The following is a 13,999-nucleotide window of genomic DNA, read 5'->3' as shown; positions in this document are numbered from 1 at the left end:
TGAATAAACTCTCCCAGGACTAGACATCATAAAGGCCTCTTTTAAGTTCATCCATCCCTCCTTTTCAATACACCTAGCAACTTTAAGCAACCCTTCACAGAAACACAACATACCAGTCGGTTGATGCCTTTGTGCACAAACAACACTTGCAACCTTTATGTAATCTGTCAGTTCCATCCCTTCAAAATTGGACACATAAACGTCAGTACCATAAGCTTGGTGCTCACTCAACTTTTTTTCTTGTTGTTCATTAAACACATCAAGAAGGTGTTTAAATCCCCCTCCAGTCGTAAAACTGGAGGGGCCACTTAAAAATCCGAATCCTCAGCTGATTCACTCAGTATTAATGTGTCAGTCGGTGACAGAGGAGCATCAGTGACTGAGAGAGGCTCAACTGCAGTTTCTGAGGAGGTACACGTGTTTAAATCAACTTGAGCTGTAGTTTGGGATGATGCACTTGTGGTAGCTTTTAGAGGAACACTTACAGCAGAGGTACTACTACTCGAAGTTTTTACTTTATCAGCAGAGGTATCTTTTAACAAGAACTTCGTTAGGGGCTTGTTAACAACTTTTCCAGATTTCAGCTCCTTCTTTTCTTTCTTGGAAGACTTTGTTTTGTGATACCATAAGGACTTTGCTTCTTTTCTTTGGATAGCAGAAATCTGCATCTCAAGATCACTTTTTTCTTTTAGCAGTTTCCTGATTTCAAGAGTCAACTGATCACACAGCAAGAAATCTTGCACTGATTTCGCCTTATCCAATCTCTTCTGTTTAATTTGTAAATGGCATTTTACATTCTCAAGAAGGGATGTTAAAGAATTAGCTTCTTTTGCCCTTTCTTCGCTGTTTCGTTTAGCTCTTTTTAGCTTTGGAGGAGGATGGTCACTATTACTGTTGCTACTGGCACTGCTATTTGACCTGGAGTACCCCTTTTTAAATGCATAGCCTTCAGTTCTCACTTGTTCTCTTGCCTTTTCATATAGTTCCCCTAAAATGAATGAATGAATAAATAAATAAATTAGTTAATTAATAAGTAAATAAATAATTTTTTTCCCTAAGAAGAAGCCTTGCAGATAACTTCTACACTACATATTTATAACAAGTCTAAATAAACAAGTACCTCTGTTGCAGAGCAACTGTGGGTTTGTGGTAGCCAGCCTGCCAGCTGCTTCATTCACTGCTCTCTGGTAGTCAGTCAGTGGGTTAAGATTATCTTTGCCAAAAATCCTTGCATTTTGTATTATTTCTTCCTCTGGTTCTTCTTTAATATCCTTTAAGCATAGCAAATGGAATGACACCAATAAGATACTTTACCCTTGCTATAGATATGTTAAGCCTGTGTCAGGATGTAACTGGTAACAAAAATAATTTTTTCTGATGTTTAAGTCTGAGGCAGTATGACAGCTTTTCTGGTGAAAAGTTCATGTTAATATGCAAAAAATAGGAAACTTCTAAAACCGACAGAGTATGATTTAGCTTCATTTTCCACATCTTGCATCTAAAGTGAATAATCAGTGCTACATGTAGTGTTTCTCTGACACAATTCAGTTTCTTGGTAAGTAAATCTTGCTTCAATACTTACTTCAATAGGGGGTCCCAATGATAAGTCCTTGTTAAGGGTTGCCTGCCTAAAGGGGTTTGTTCCTGCAGCTCTAGTATCCATAACTAGGTCCATCTTTGTAACCACCTTAGCAGTCTCTTCCTTATCAGCTATCAAGTAGAAAAGGTAGGTTACACTACTGGATCAGTTATTTAAATTATGCTATTATGTTTATTTTTAAGTAAACAAGGTGAGCGACATTAAAGTTTAAAAGACAGTGGTATACATATAATAAAAAAATGTGCATGATAATTAACTACACAATGTTTCATTATGTTAAACTAAACACAACAATTTGTAGGGTTTTTTTACCATTTTGGTTTGTCCATTTCTCCTGTTGTTCTAGTAGAATTATGGCACTGTTTGGGTCAATTACATCCAAATACTCTTCCTCGATTTCAGTCCCATCTTCAGCCAAAACCGCTTTACACGCTTTAATTCCTAGTTTCTCACTCCCTAAAAAATAAAGTCTGACAATTATATATCTGCCATTTTTTTCTAAGATATAGGCGTGAGATCTTTATCCTGGGAGAGCTGGGATTTTTGAAGACGACACGATTATTTCCGAAGATTCCCGAAGAATTCCGAAGTCTTCCGAAGACCTCCGTAGTCTTCCGAGGACGTCCGAAGTCTCAGGACGCGTATAGACGCGAGCTCGCTCCCAGTGCTTTTCACCTTCAAAAATCAGAGATCGCGAGGAGGGTATTGTCATTTATTCCTTTTGCACATGGTTTTCGTTCTAACATGGGTCTGAGTTAACATATTTTTGAAAATTGTGTCGAGCAAGACGGCAACAACTCACATTTTTCAACCAGGCGTGAGAAATTGGCCCGCAAGCGTGAGCCGGCGTGAGATCGAAGTTTTCAACCCACAGGCGTGAGACTCACGCCTAAGGCGTGAGAGTTGGCAGGTATACAATTAATCATGCCTCAGCTAGTTCTCTGAATAGTGATAGTGCATTGTATGTTTCAAGACTCGCAATAAAATGCGATTTTCATGAAAATATATACCATAAAGAACTGTGGTTCATTCATTAAAGTACATCACAGATCAATGGATGAGAAACTATTTATAGTTTGAATATTTCAGGTCATTAATCGAAAAGAAACTTGGAGGACATGTTAATTAAGACTTAAGCTTACATGAACTTAAAATCAATAACATTGCTTCAACCTCGAAAGTCAGCTAGTTGACCTTTTTTTATCTTTCGAAACTCAAACAAGATTGCAATATCCAGCTCACCTTTTTTTACTAGATCTTCGTAGGATTCAACGTTGAATAAAAACTTTTTAGTAGTTCTTGCTGCATTCCAAACTTTAACAGCTTTTATGCTCTGCAAATGAAAAGAGCCACATTACAGTCATTGTAGCAACTGGCCCGTAAATAGATCGTCTGCATTGGCAAAAAATTCGACTTGCTTTCTCTTTATTCCCGTTTATTTCGATACCGCAATATCTAAAAACGTTCAAATCAACAAAAACACTCCAAATTAATCGAAAATTTAGAGATAAAACAGTCAAATTCACTCACCTTTCTCTGATTCTCGCTGCCTTTGACATCCATCATGATTTCAAGACGTACGGCACATGCGTGACGCGGGAAAAATAATTTCGGTCTCAGTCTCTTTCGCTAAGGTCGACGTTCAAATATCCCCACGTCGAGCAAAGGCAGATTCAAATATCCCCTCCCCCGGGAAGGCAAGACCAGTCAAAAGTCCCACCCCAGGGACAACAATCACAATCAAATCCCCACCCCATGCACTGTCCCCCCCCCCCCCCCCCCCGCCGGCTTTAAATTGATAGGTGCATTATTTCAAACATCCAATCTGATTGCTTTGCGGTAAAGGTAGAGATCATATTTTAGCTTTCCTCAGTGATTCAGAGCGTGTCGAGTAGAGAGATTAACCAAGGAGAGTCAATTTATTGAGTAATAACTATGATCAGTGTGCTTATACATTGTACAGAGATTTGTTTTACTAGTATTATGTAGTACAAGTGTCAAATAACGGTACTTCTTTCGAAGTTACTAAACGGAAACTTTCTTATAAAGGCATTGCGATTTTTGTTATTAAATTCAACAATTCCACTTGTTCATGCTTTAGCGTGCTTTATCGAGTTGTGAAGAACGCGGGAGTTGGATATCTCTGATTTCTTGACGGTGGAAAGCCGCGCCCAAAAAAAATCCAATGAAGTTATTTTTTCACGCTATTGCGCGGTTCTGCTGGTTCTATTTTGAGCATGATTCGTTCATGTCATTATTAACTCGTGAATGCGCGTAGCGCAATGAACGAGTTATAGCGATAGCTGACTTTTGGCTTGGTTGGTTGGTTGGTTGGTTGGTTGGTAGGTCGGTCGGTCGGTCGGTTTTGTCGTTAACTTTCGGGCGTGTGCAGTGAGTGAGTTTTGAATTCAATAAGTGGAAAAAAACACGCCAACATTTATTGTTCACGGCGCATCAGGAAATTCTTATTCAATATGTAGAGAATAATTTGACGATCATTTAGTGCAAGAATGGAGATTTTTCGTTCAATCTGAGCAAAGTTATAAGTTTTTTCAATTTTTCAGGAAGTCCGGGGTCGTAAACCCAATTAGTGAAAAAAAAAACGTGAAAATTTTTTTCACGACGCGTCAGAATTCTCTCATTCATTCTGTAGAGAATAATTTGACAATCATTTTAGTGTAAGAATGGAGATTTTCCGTTGAATCTGAGCAAAGTTATAGGTTTTTTTCGTTTTTTTCTACAAAGTGCGGTTTCTTTTAAGAATTAAAAATAATTTAATTAAGAATAATTTAATTGGTCAGTTTTCACGCGAAGAAAGAGGAACGTGCCATGTCACGCATCATTGACGTCGTAAACAAAATTATGCAAATTTCTGGTGAAATGAACACTTTAAGATCTTGTCAGCTTTCATAGAGGTTTCAAAGGGAAAAATGTTTCATTTTCTAAATTTACAACTGGAAATTTATGGGAAAGCAAAAGGACGCGGTCGATAAATAATTCTTATTTAGTAAGAGCTTCTCATAGTTCATTATTTTTACTTGAGTATTGCGTGGACTGAACTCCAAAGGAAAAATTTCACGCATTTATGTCGGGCATGAAATGTAATGCGATACTTTGTTGAACAGATTTCCCTTTATGAGATCGGCTCGCCCTACAGTAATTTTGTAATTTTAATTCCCAAAAAAACTTCACTTGCACATCGAGCAAGTGATGGTTAGAATCCACTAGCCCGATCGCAAAATCCAGTAGCTCCGGACTATCGGACACGAATTTGCATGACGTAGCTGCACATGGCGTGCTTCTATGAACTTTGAATAAACAAACACGTGATTTTTTTTTAATCAGCGCATCAGAATAATCTTATTCAAGCTGTAGAGAATAATTTGACAATCATTTTTATAGTACAAGAATGGTTATTTTGCGTTACATAATCGGGCAAAGATATAATTTCTTTTAGCTTTCAAGGAAGTTTCCGTAGCCGTCTAAATTTCAATTGCTATGTGTTATCTGCATTCACGAGTTGGCTCACAGGAGCCTTTGATTTGTTCAGATCTTGAGCTGTTTATCGCGACAAACAGACGTTTCTACCAACAATACGCCGGCGATAGGTCCTTCCCTGTCCCCTCCCTACCCAAAGTAAAAATAAGTCGGTCCCAGTCCCTTGAGAGCAATCCAACTCAAGATGGCGTCGTTCTGTTTAGTTCGTATTTCTTTTTAAATTTTCCTTCTGTTAAATTGGCCAGAGAGGGGACCTGATTTTTTTGGGACCACTTTAGTCAACTGCATATATTTAACCGTGGAGAAATCCAATGTGGAATCCAAGAGCGGCTTAATCGGCACATTGCTTGCGTCGTGTCGTGCTGTACATGACAACGAGTGGTAGGAGTAATGGAGGTGGTGAAGCATCTTGCTGTTTGAATGGCCCAAACAGATTATTACGCGGGATGCCCTAAGGGGGCATACCGTGTCTAAAAACGGGACGATTTCTTTTTCTTCGTCGTAGCTTCAAATCGGTACATTAATTTATTCATTAAACTCACCCCTCTCCTACTCGGGGTGTATTGTTCTGATTGTCTTCAACAGAAGCAGGCCAATCAAAATCCATTCTTGTCGCTTACATCGCGAGGGAGGGGACCCTTTCACCCTTACCTGTGTGACGTCAACGCATCATTTGATCTATTTATTAAAAACGGATTAAATTTGGGGCGATATTGTTTATCACATGTTCTGGACTCAAGTGTGCCGTTTTCAAACGGAAATTTCACCATTTTGAAGCGGCAAATCGAAAGAATAACTTCTTAGAAGCACTCGACATTTAAAACGGTAGAAATTGGTGAGTTCATGGCGAAGGAATCGTGCTTTGTTTGACAGTCCTTGACCACGACGCGAGACTAAAAAGAGGTCATTGAGAAGCTTACGTTATCGTAATGGAATTCCACACATTTCCGGTGAAAGTCTGAGTCGCGTAACACAAGGAAAACAACGTAACGCGATCGTCGTGACTCAAACTATTCCATTAGCAAGGATAGTTTTATCAATCGGCGAAGCATACAGTTGGAAAAAATGAATCAGCCCCAGCATCACGCGTAATGCCAGTAAAGCAGGCATCTTGTTGGTGATTGTGGTAGAGGGAAGGTAAGAGTGTTTGGCTTTAGCATCCGATTGTTGCTGAAGATTTAGTTGTGTGTTCTGCGTGAAGTCGAAAATGGCTAATTTGTTGCTCATTTGCAGATGCGAAATATAGGTATTCCAAAACTAAATGTTGTAGAGTGACTTTTGCTTATTTCGCATATCTCTGGCTTTTTACGAGAAGTTCTATGACCATTTATATCAGGTACAAAACACGAACTCCATTCGCTAAATTTTACAGCTTTTGCTGGCTGTCAAATTTGGGTCAAATTTACCAGAATGACTAGGACCTGAGGGAGTGACGGAGAGTGGATCTCATTTCTCCTATACCAAAACACTTGAAGAGCAAACTTTAGTAAATTTATCCATAAGTCCACCTAACCTATCTATGATGTTAGTATGGAATAATTTGGCCGACCCGCATCTTTCAGCTTTTTCAGATTTTGCCCGGTTTTCTCAGACATTGACTCTTAATTCATTTTGTTCTCCTTGTCTATGATAATCTTTAATGAGATATTATACGAAGATCACCGTCACCATTAACTAACTAACTAACTAACTAACTAACTAACTAACTAACTAACTAACTAACTAACTAACTAACTAACTAACTAACTAACTAACTAACTAACTAACTAACTAACCGTCACCATAACTACAACCATAACTTTAACCGAAACCACCACCACCACCACCACCACCACCATCATCATCATCATCATCATCATCATCATCATCATCATCATCATCATCGTTACCATCAACATCGCAACACCACCCCTACAACATCATTTCCACGACTTTTTGTCACTATCACGTCATTGCCATGTCATCATCATCATCATCATCATCATCATGCAATGTGGTGATGGCTCTCACTCTACAGGCGTTCAAAACGGCCGCCCTTCCTGCACAGTTACATCCTTCCAGGCTCCTGGCCACCTACGCAGATTATTTACCCTCTTCCTGCGTATACCTCTAAATACATAGGTTTAGTACTTTACGACTTTAAGACTTTTCATCATAATCATCATCATCATCATCATGATTACATCATCGGCATCATCATCATCAACATCATCATTATCGTCATAATCATCATAGTCGTCGTTATCGCTATCATCAACTCGTTTTGTAATTCCATTTGTGTTTACTTTTAGATGGTTCATCGTGCACAATTCTTTCGTTTATTATTGGAGAGAAATATTTGCTAAGAATAACATTGGACCAGTACCGCCACCAATCATGTTACTCAGTGATGGTGGCCATGTTGAAAACCTTGCCATTCTTCCGCTGTTGAAAAAAAGATTGCCAAGGATTGTTGTGGTAGACGGAGGCTACAAGGGCGGGGATACATTCTATGGAGAAAGCATTCTGAACGCAATGCATCTGGCCCGGACCAAGCTGAAATGCTCATTTTTTAGTGAGGATGGCAAAGATGTCATTTTAGACTTGCGGGAGAAGTTAGCGAAAGAACAGAACGGGGGAAATCCGCGTCATTACAAGTACGCATTTATTTTACAAGTCACTTACTTTGTTTATCTCGCTGGGAAAAAGGAACCCGTTTTTTGCCATTGTTACTCAGACTTGACTGGGTGGAAGAGGTTTTGAGGTTCGCTAATCCAGGAGGTCGTGGCATATGACTTGTTGGAACATTACACTTTTTTTTATAAAAGAACCTTTTTTATATGAAAATTGAGGCTGAAATTGACCCAGATTTTAAGAATATGCTAAGAACGTACCCAAGCTGAGACTAAGAGATGAAGCATTTATACTCAGTTCTGCACCCCTTTTTTTGCGTCGACCTAAAAACGTAAAGTAACAGTATTCTTTAAATCAAGGCTAACCAGACACGTATGTCAAAGAAATTAGATATGATGCAGCGCAATATGGTCTTTTTGAGGTTTCCCGGTCATGTTCATATCAATTTTTTTGAAATTTTATACCACTTAACTTAAGAACATTTCAGGCTGAAACGGCCAAAAGCTCACTCCTGGATGTTGCTAAGGCTCCCAAAAACCTTGATAACCTTCCCTAACAACAATTTAGCAATAAAGATTGCAGTGCACATTTCTTATGAAACAAAAACCACTTCCTTTTTTTTCTTTCCAATACTGTTCTTCTTGTCATTTCAACAGATTTAAAGTTTATTATCAAAGCGATGAAGCTGGTGATGACAGTGAAGGAGAAATTCTGCTTATCATACCAAAGAATTCACAACCTGACGTCAGTGATTGCGTAGAGACCGCTGTTGGTGAGCTCCAAGGTGATACCGCTGTTATTGACCTCCACGGGCTTGATGAGCCTGAAGGAATGTTCCATGATGACGTCAGTAAATTGACTTTATGTTGCTGCGAGTGTTGTCACCGAAAATCATGTCAGTGGTTGTCAAAGATCCTTTGCAACGTCTTCCCACAAACCAATACGGCCAACCAGTTTTTTACACCTCGGATGTTCTCAGCCTATCATCATGAAGGATATCGGGCATGCGTAGAGGCCAACGCTGATGATTTTCTAAGAGCTGTTATCACAGAAAGGCAGCAGTGTGCTAGTTGTGAGTGAAAGACTCTTGCCGGAGAAAAAGACCTACTGTATGATGAAATTGTAATAGTGTACCGTGTGTGAATTGCCAAAATATTCGTTAAGCAGTAAGTGATATCACATAAGTTATAAGTCTTGCAGAAGTATGATAATTAGAGAGTTTCATCCTTAGCTAACTGCAAATATTAATCTTTTTGGTTCCTTCTTCGACGATTTGTGGTAAGAGCTTCATCTTTCCACATTTTAAAGGTTTAACATGTTAAAGGTAAGGGCAAATTAATGCTCGATTGAATAAAATAGCTCACGGTGATAGAGTATGTGTCAAGCATCTTATACGATAAATGAGGGGTTCCATCTTAAAGGGCGAAATTACATTGACAAGGTCGTAATAAACATTTCAATGCAAAAGCTTTCAAAGTTTTTTTTATTACAAATGTTTCTAATCATTAGGAACATTTGTAATAAAAAAAACTTTGAAAGCTTTTGCATTGAAATGTTTATTACGACCTTGTCAATGTAATTCTTTGTTTTCCACATCACAGAACGTGTGTTTTGAAAAGTTTTCAAAACATACGTTCTGTGATGTGGAAAACAAAGAATGTCACTGGCACTTAAGAAGACTTTGGCTCGATCAAACACATTAAATATTAAATGAAATATTTTTTTGATCAACAGAGAATGGAAGGTCTTTCAAAATTCTGCTGGGTGTCTTAAAAGGTTAAACCTTAAGGACGGTGCCTCTTAACACCGAGGTATTTTTTGGACAGTGCGGGAAAAGCAGATCTAAGCAAGGGAAATTGTAATTAAAAAAGAAAATATTGAGGACAACCAGGCATTTTTCAGATTTAATTAAAGCATAATAATTCGAAAAAGTGAAAATACGAAACAATGTATAGAATTTTGTTCCAAATTGAAGCTTAATTATCTCTACAAAATGTGTGGTTACCCACAATTTACTTTTTGGATTTAAAAAACACTTGCTCAAATCTAAATCGATATAATTTTCCGCATGGCCATAAGCCGTGCAAAAATAACTTTGAAATAGCAGGCTCCGTCCAAGAGAAATCAGCATTTCTAGGTCCATTTCTAGATACGCAGAACGCATGCGCAGGAGCAATAGGAGGAACGATCCTTAATTTATCTAAGGATTGGCTTAAAAGTGCTTCTAATTTTTTTTCTCAAAACGCGATTTTTTTTAATTTGCTGCCATTTTAGCTCACCATTTGCCTTACTCTTCTCTCGGTTCGTTTCTGTGACATAGGTTAAGGATCACCTGACTTTGGACTAACACTAAAGAAGTTGAGTTTCTTTGAATTTGAGTTCAGGAGTTCAGTGACTTATCCGGCCGGCAAAAAAACGCCCTCTTCTATCGATGACATTGGGCCCTGTGCACTTTAAGCGTTTAAAATGTTGAAATGCAGCGAAATATTCTGTTTTGACATAATTATTATATATTATATTTAGTTTTAGGTGTGTTTTAGTTTTTATAATAACGATTTTATATTTTTAGCAATGGTAAATAATTTTGGGATTGTTTGTTATTAGAGATACCCTGAATGCGATATAATACTCACGATTTCTTATCTTATCGTATCTTATCTTAACGTTGTTTTTTATTATGGTTGATAATAATAGTTTTGTAGGAATATAAGATAGTGTAGTTTTTTGTAATAATATCAGGGGCGTAACCAGGATTTTTTCACAGGAAGCCACAATTTTTCAAATCCCGAGACCCCACCCCCCCCCCCCCCCCCCCCCAACACACACCCATTCTGCTTTTTTTTTAAATCGTGTATACAGGCTGTTAAGGGTGCTTTCCGTTTGTCAGAACTGGCTGGCCAGACAGGTCATTTCCCCGATGGAATTCACCAATTTCTTCAGAACGGTACAGAAAGTTTCCTTAATGTGCAATTTTGAAGAATTTGTAGAACCTACCTTTCAGAATGGCACATTCCATTAATTTTTACAAACTGACTGTTCAATTCTGATAAAATAATGGAAAGCACTCTAAGTTAGTTAAAAAGCGTAGTAAAGTATTGTACTGTTGTTATTCTGTATGCCCACCAGGCAAATCTTGTTTCAAATTTAGACAAATAGTTTACTAAGAGTGTATTTCTCTCCAGTCAGGTGAACCCTTTACCCTTTTTAGTGATCAGTATCAAATTTCTCCTAATACAGCTGTAATACATCTTTTTCGTTCACATGTAAAAGTCAATGAGATTAAAGGAAATGATCACAGAAGATATTTTGTTATTTAAACAAATTCTGCCAACTAGTATCACCAGAAGAAGAACATGTAGAATAGAAAGGAGAAAGTGTACGTTAATTTTCACTGAATCTTGGGACTTACAGAGATAATTTTGTGTACCAGTGAACTGTTACAGTAAGCTACAATGTAGCTACAATAGTCAAACATCCCATCCAGTGGTGAGAGGGGGTAAATGATGGGGCTGTAGTCATCACATTTTACTGAAACTGGACAGGGGTCCAAGCAATCTCATACCCAGAGTCCTCAGCCTCTTTGGCCAGCAGTTGGTCACCAGGTGAGACTGTGGGGAAGTGGAATTTTATTAACCACAGGATTTCTGCGGTAAAACAATTAAGCTATTACAAGGCAGCCAATTAAAGAATTTAAATAAAATTGCAGTTCCCCAGAGCCTCTCCTGCCGACTAACCGCTAACCAAAGAGCCTAAGGACTCTGGGTACAAAACTGGGGTCCAAGCTACAAATGTTTCGGTTGCCATGGTGAGTAAACAAATAATGGCGACTGAGATTGCACTAAAGGCTGCTGATTTAGTGAGTGTTCCAGAAGTGAATTAGTAGAGTGCTAAAAAGTTTTATTTTTTGTATTAAATTTTTAAGATCCAAAGAAAATACTGGTAAACAACATTTTACAACATACTCGAAAGACTAATTTGTGTTCAGTGGTTTTCTAACTCACACAATATTAACAGTGCGTCAATATTGGTAACTGTTTAAAAAGGGGTCATGAAAAGGTCACATCGAGAAAAAGTGAGCTTGGAGCCCTGAATTGGAGCTAGCATGCAAGAACTGCAGTGAGTCATCTAGCTCAATCAGTGGCGCAGATTAGACTTTTACATTATCATACAGGTGAAAAAAAGGTAATTTCACAATCAATGTTAAGGTTGTTCAGTTGTTACCCATAAAAAAAAAATTCAATGGTAATTATTAGTGACTATGTATTACAATCTTTTTTTTGGTACTATATGGACTATCAATACAAACTAAATTGCCTTGACTGTAAAGTACATAAAGAAAGCAAGTCACTTTTATTAGTGTAGTTCCAGAAAACATTCATACCTCCCCGACAGAAAGATTTTCCCTAAACATGCACCCCCTATCCTTCTGGTACAGCTATTCCAATTTAGCTTCGTAGTTTCCTTTACATTTTTTGCATTTTGTGACACACCCCTCCACAGCCTCCTGAAATTTCCAATAATTATTATTTCCATGTGGGATTACAGCTAATTATTTTCTGGTCTGGAACTACACAATGGTATTTCCCATTTAAAAGCCGTTAAAAATTTATTGCTTGCTCCTGTGCATCTCTCAGCCTGAGTGCTATCCCCTCCTTCTCTCGGCCGAATCCACACCCAAGGGGGTGTTCACCTCTCAAATCCTCCACTTAAGGACGGTGCCTACTTTTGTTACTGGGTATACGCTCTGTGCGTCTCAAGATACATGTACTCGGGTTTCCTATGGGTGGTGCCCACTAATACAGGGATATTTTTAAGTGGTTTAAAACTACATGTAGGTGGAGAAAGCAGCACTTCCCAAGGGCTTTTGGTATCCAAAAAGAAAATTGAGGGGAACCATGCATTTTTCAGAGATAATGAAGCTTCAATTTGGAAAAAAAAAACACCATATTTTGTTTTGTATTTTACTGCTTTTTAGAATAATTGTTGCTTGATTATCTCTGATAAATGCGTGGTTACCCCCAATTATTTTATTTCAATAGCCCTTTTCCCGCATAGTCATAAACCGCACAAAAATACTTTGGTATTAGTAGGCGCCGTCGTAATTGTGCCACAAAGGGAAACCTGTGATTGCCCAGCAGGGGGCAGGGATAAGAGGGGAGATTTGTTTGAGAGGAGAGACTTGAACAATTAACCAGCATAATTGCATTAAAGTATTGCAAAACGAACATGATATAGTTTCCAGGGATCATGTGTACTTAAGGCACCCGTCGGCCGGCTGCTGACCGTCCCTCTCGGCCGAGTATCGACAGACATATCGGCCGATACTCAGTCGACATTCGGTCACATGATCCATAATTTCTATGAAATTAGATAACATCGGTGATGTTACTTAGTATCAGGCGAATAATGATCATGCCACAATTATGCACAAATAACTTAAATAGATAATCAAACTTCATAAATGAGAACGATAGAGTGTCTTTAGTTGTTGATATTTCCTGGAAATCCTGAAAGAAATTTATAAAATATTAACTAAGACAACTTAGAATTCCGAGAGTAAGGTTAACGCCCCGTTCAGACGAGGTGACCGTGCCCAGTTCCGGAGCACTGGTACTAGTATGGGGAAATATGAGCTTTTTGTCGGTACCCGAGCAAAACCAGTGGGCACTGTACCGAGGCATGGCCATACCTCAAAAAGTAGTATTCGAGCGCCGTTCCTGGGCACAGACACTGGTTTGAAAATTAAGGATTTTCTCAGTTCCCACGCTTTTTCCTCACGCCTCTTTATGGTACAGTAAACAAAGTGGCGGAAGGTAAATTGATAAACGAGAACACGATTGCTTTTTGGTCTGACTGAACAACTTCCTTCTCAGTTCCCGGGCACAGGGCGCCCCAGTAAGGACACCCAGTCTAAACAGGGCTTAAGGAACTAAGGATACGACTACAAAATGGACAAGTGATGAAATTATTGAATGATTTAGATGATAATAACATGTTAATCGTCCATAATGAATGATGTCATCCGCCATATTAAGTTTTACAATCGTTGCAAAGCTGAAAGAAGAAGAAGATGAAAACCCAAATAAGTTTCAATTTCACTAAGTATCACCATGTTAGACAGCAAACTCGTTTGATCTAAACCTGGTCTGCTATTGATTTAACAAGGAAAGGAGTTCCGATCCCAGCCTTATCCAATCTATAATATCTACTCATATTGCATCATGGAGGGGAGATTTAGATTTATTGTTAAAAAAAAGACACTATTCAGAGAGCTAAGGATCATTTTTT

The 13,999-nt window shown here is 38.4% G+C and overlaps 2 protein-coding genes and 1 pseudogene across 6 annotated transcripts in view; 1 reads left to right on the top strand and 2 right to left on the bottom strand.

Moving 5' to 3' along the window:
* The window catches only part of LOC146482784 (uncharacterized), a 33,569-nt gene extending 23,056 nt beyond the window's left edge, over positions 1 to 10,513 (top strand). The window contains exons 5-6 of the mRNA XM_085106866.1: positions 7,390 to 7,734; positions 8,368 to 10,513. Coding sequence (XP_084962992.1) covers positions 7,390 to 7,734; positions 8,368 to 8,791 — 769 coding nt within the window. The 3' untranslated portion in view covers positions 8,792 to 10,513. The remainder of the gene's footprint in view (positions 1 to 7,389; positions 7,735 to 8,367) is intronic.
* LOC146482777 (uncharacterized) overlaps positions 1 to 13,999 on the bottom strand; it is a 158,456-nt pseudogene that overhangs the window by 72,702 nt on the left and 71,755 nt on the right. The window lies entirely within an intron of this gene.
* Positions 1 to 13,999, bottom strand: part of LOC146482783 (uncharacterized) — a 73,572-nt gene that overhangs the window by 51,133 nt on the left and 8,440 nt on the right. The gene's annotated exons all lie outside the window — the stretch shown is intronic.

This window comes from Pavona decussata, unplaced genomic scaffold (genome assembly GCF_977016875.1).
Source record: "Pavona decussata unplaced genomic scaffold, jaPavDecu1.1 SCAFFOLD_44, whole genome shotgun sequence".
Lineage (NCBI taxonomy): Eukaryota > Metazoa > Cnidaria > Anthozoa > Scleractinia > Agariciidae > Pavona > Pavona decussata.
This window is presented reverse-complemented; position numbering and strand designations above follow the sequence as displayed.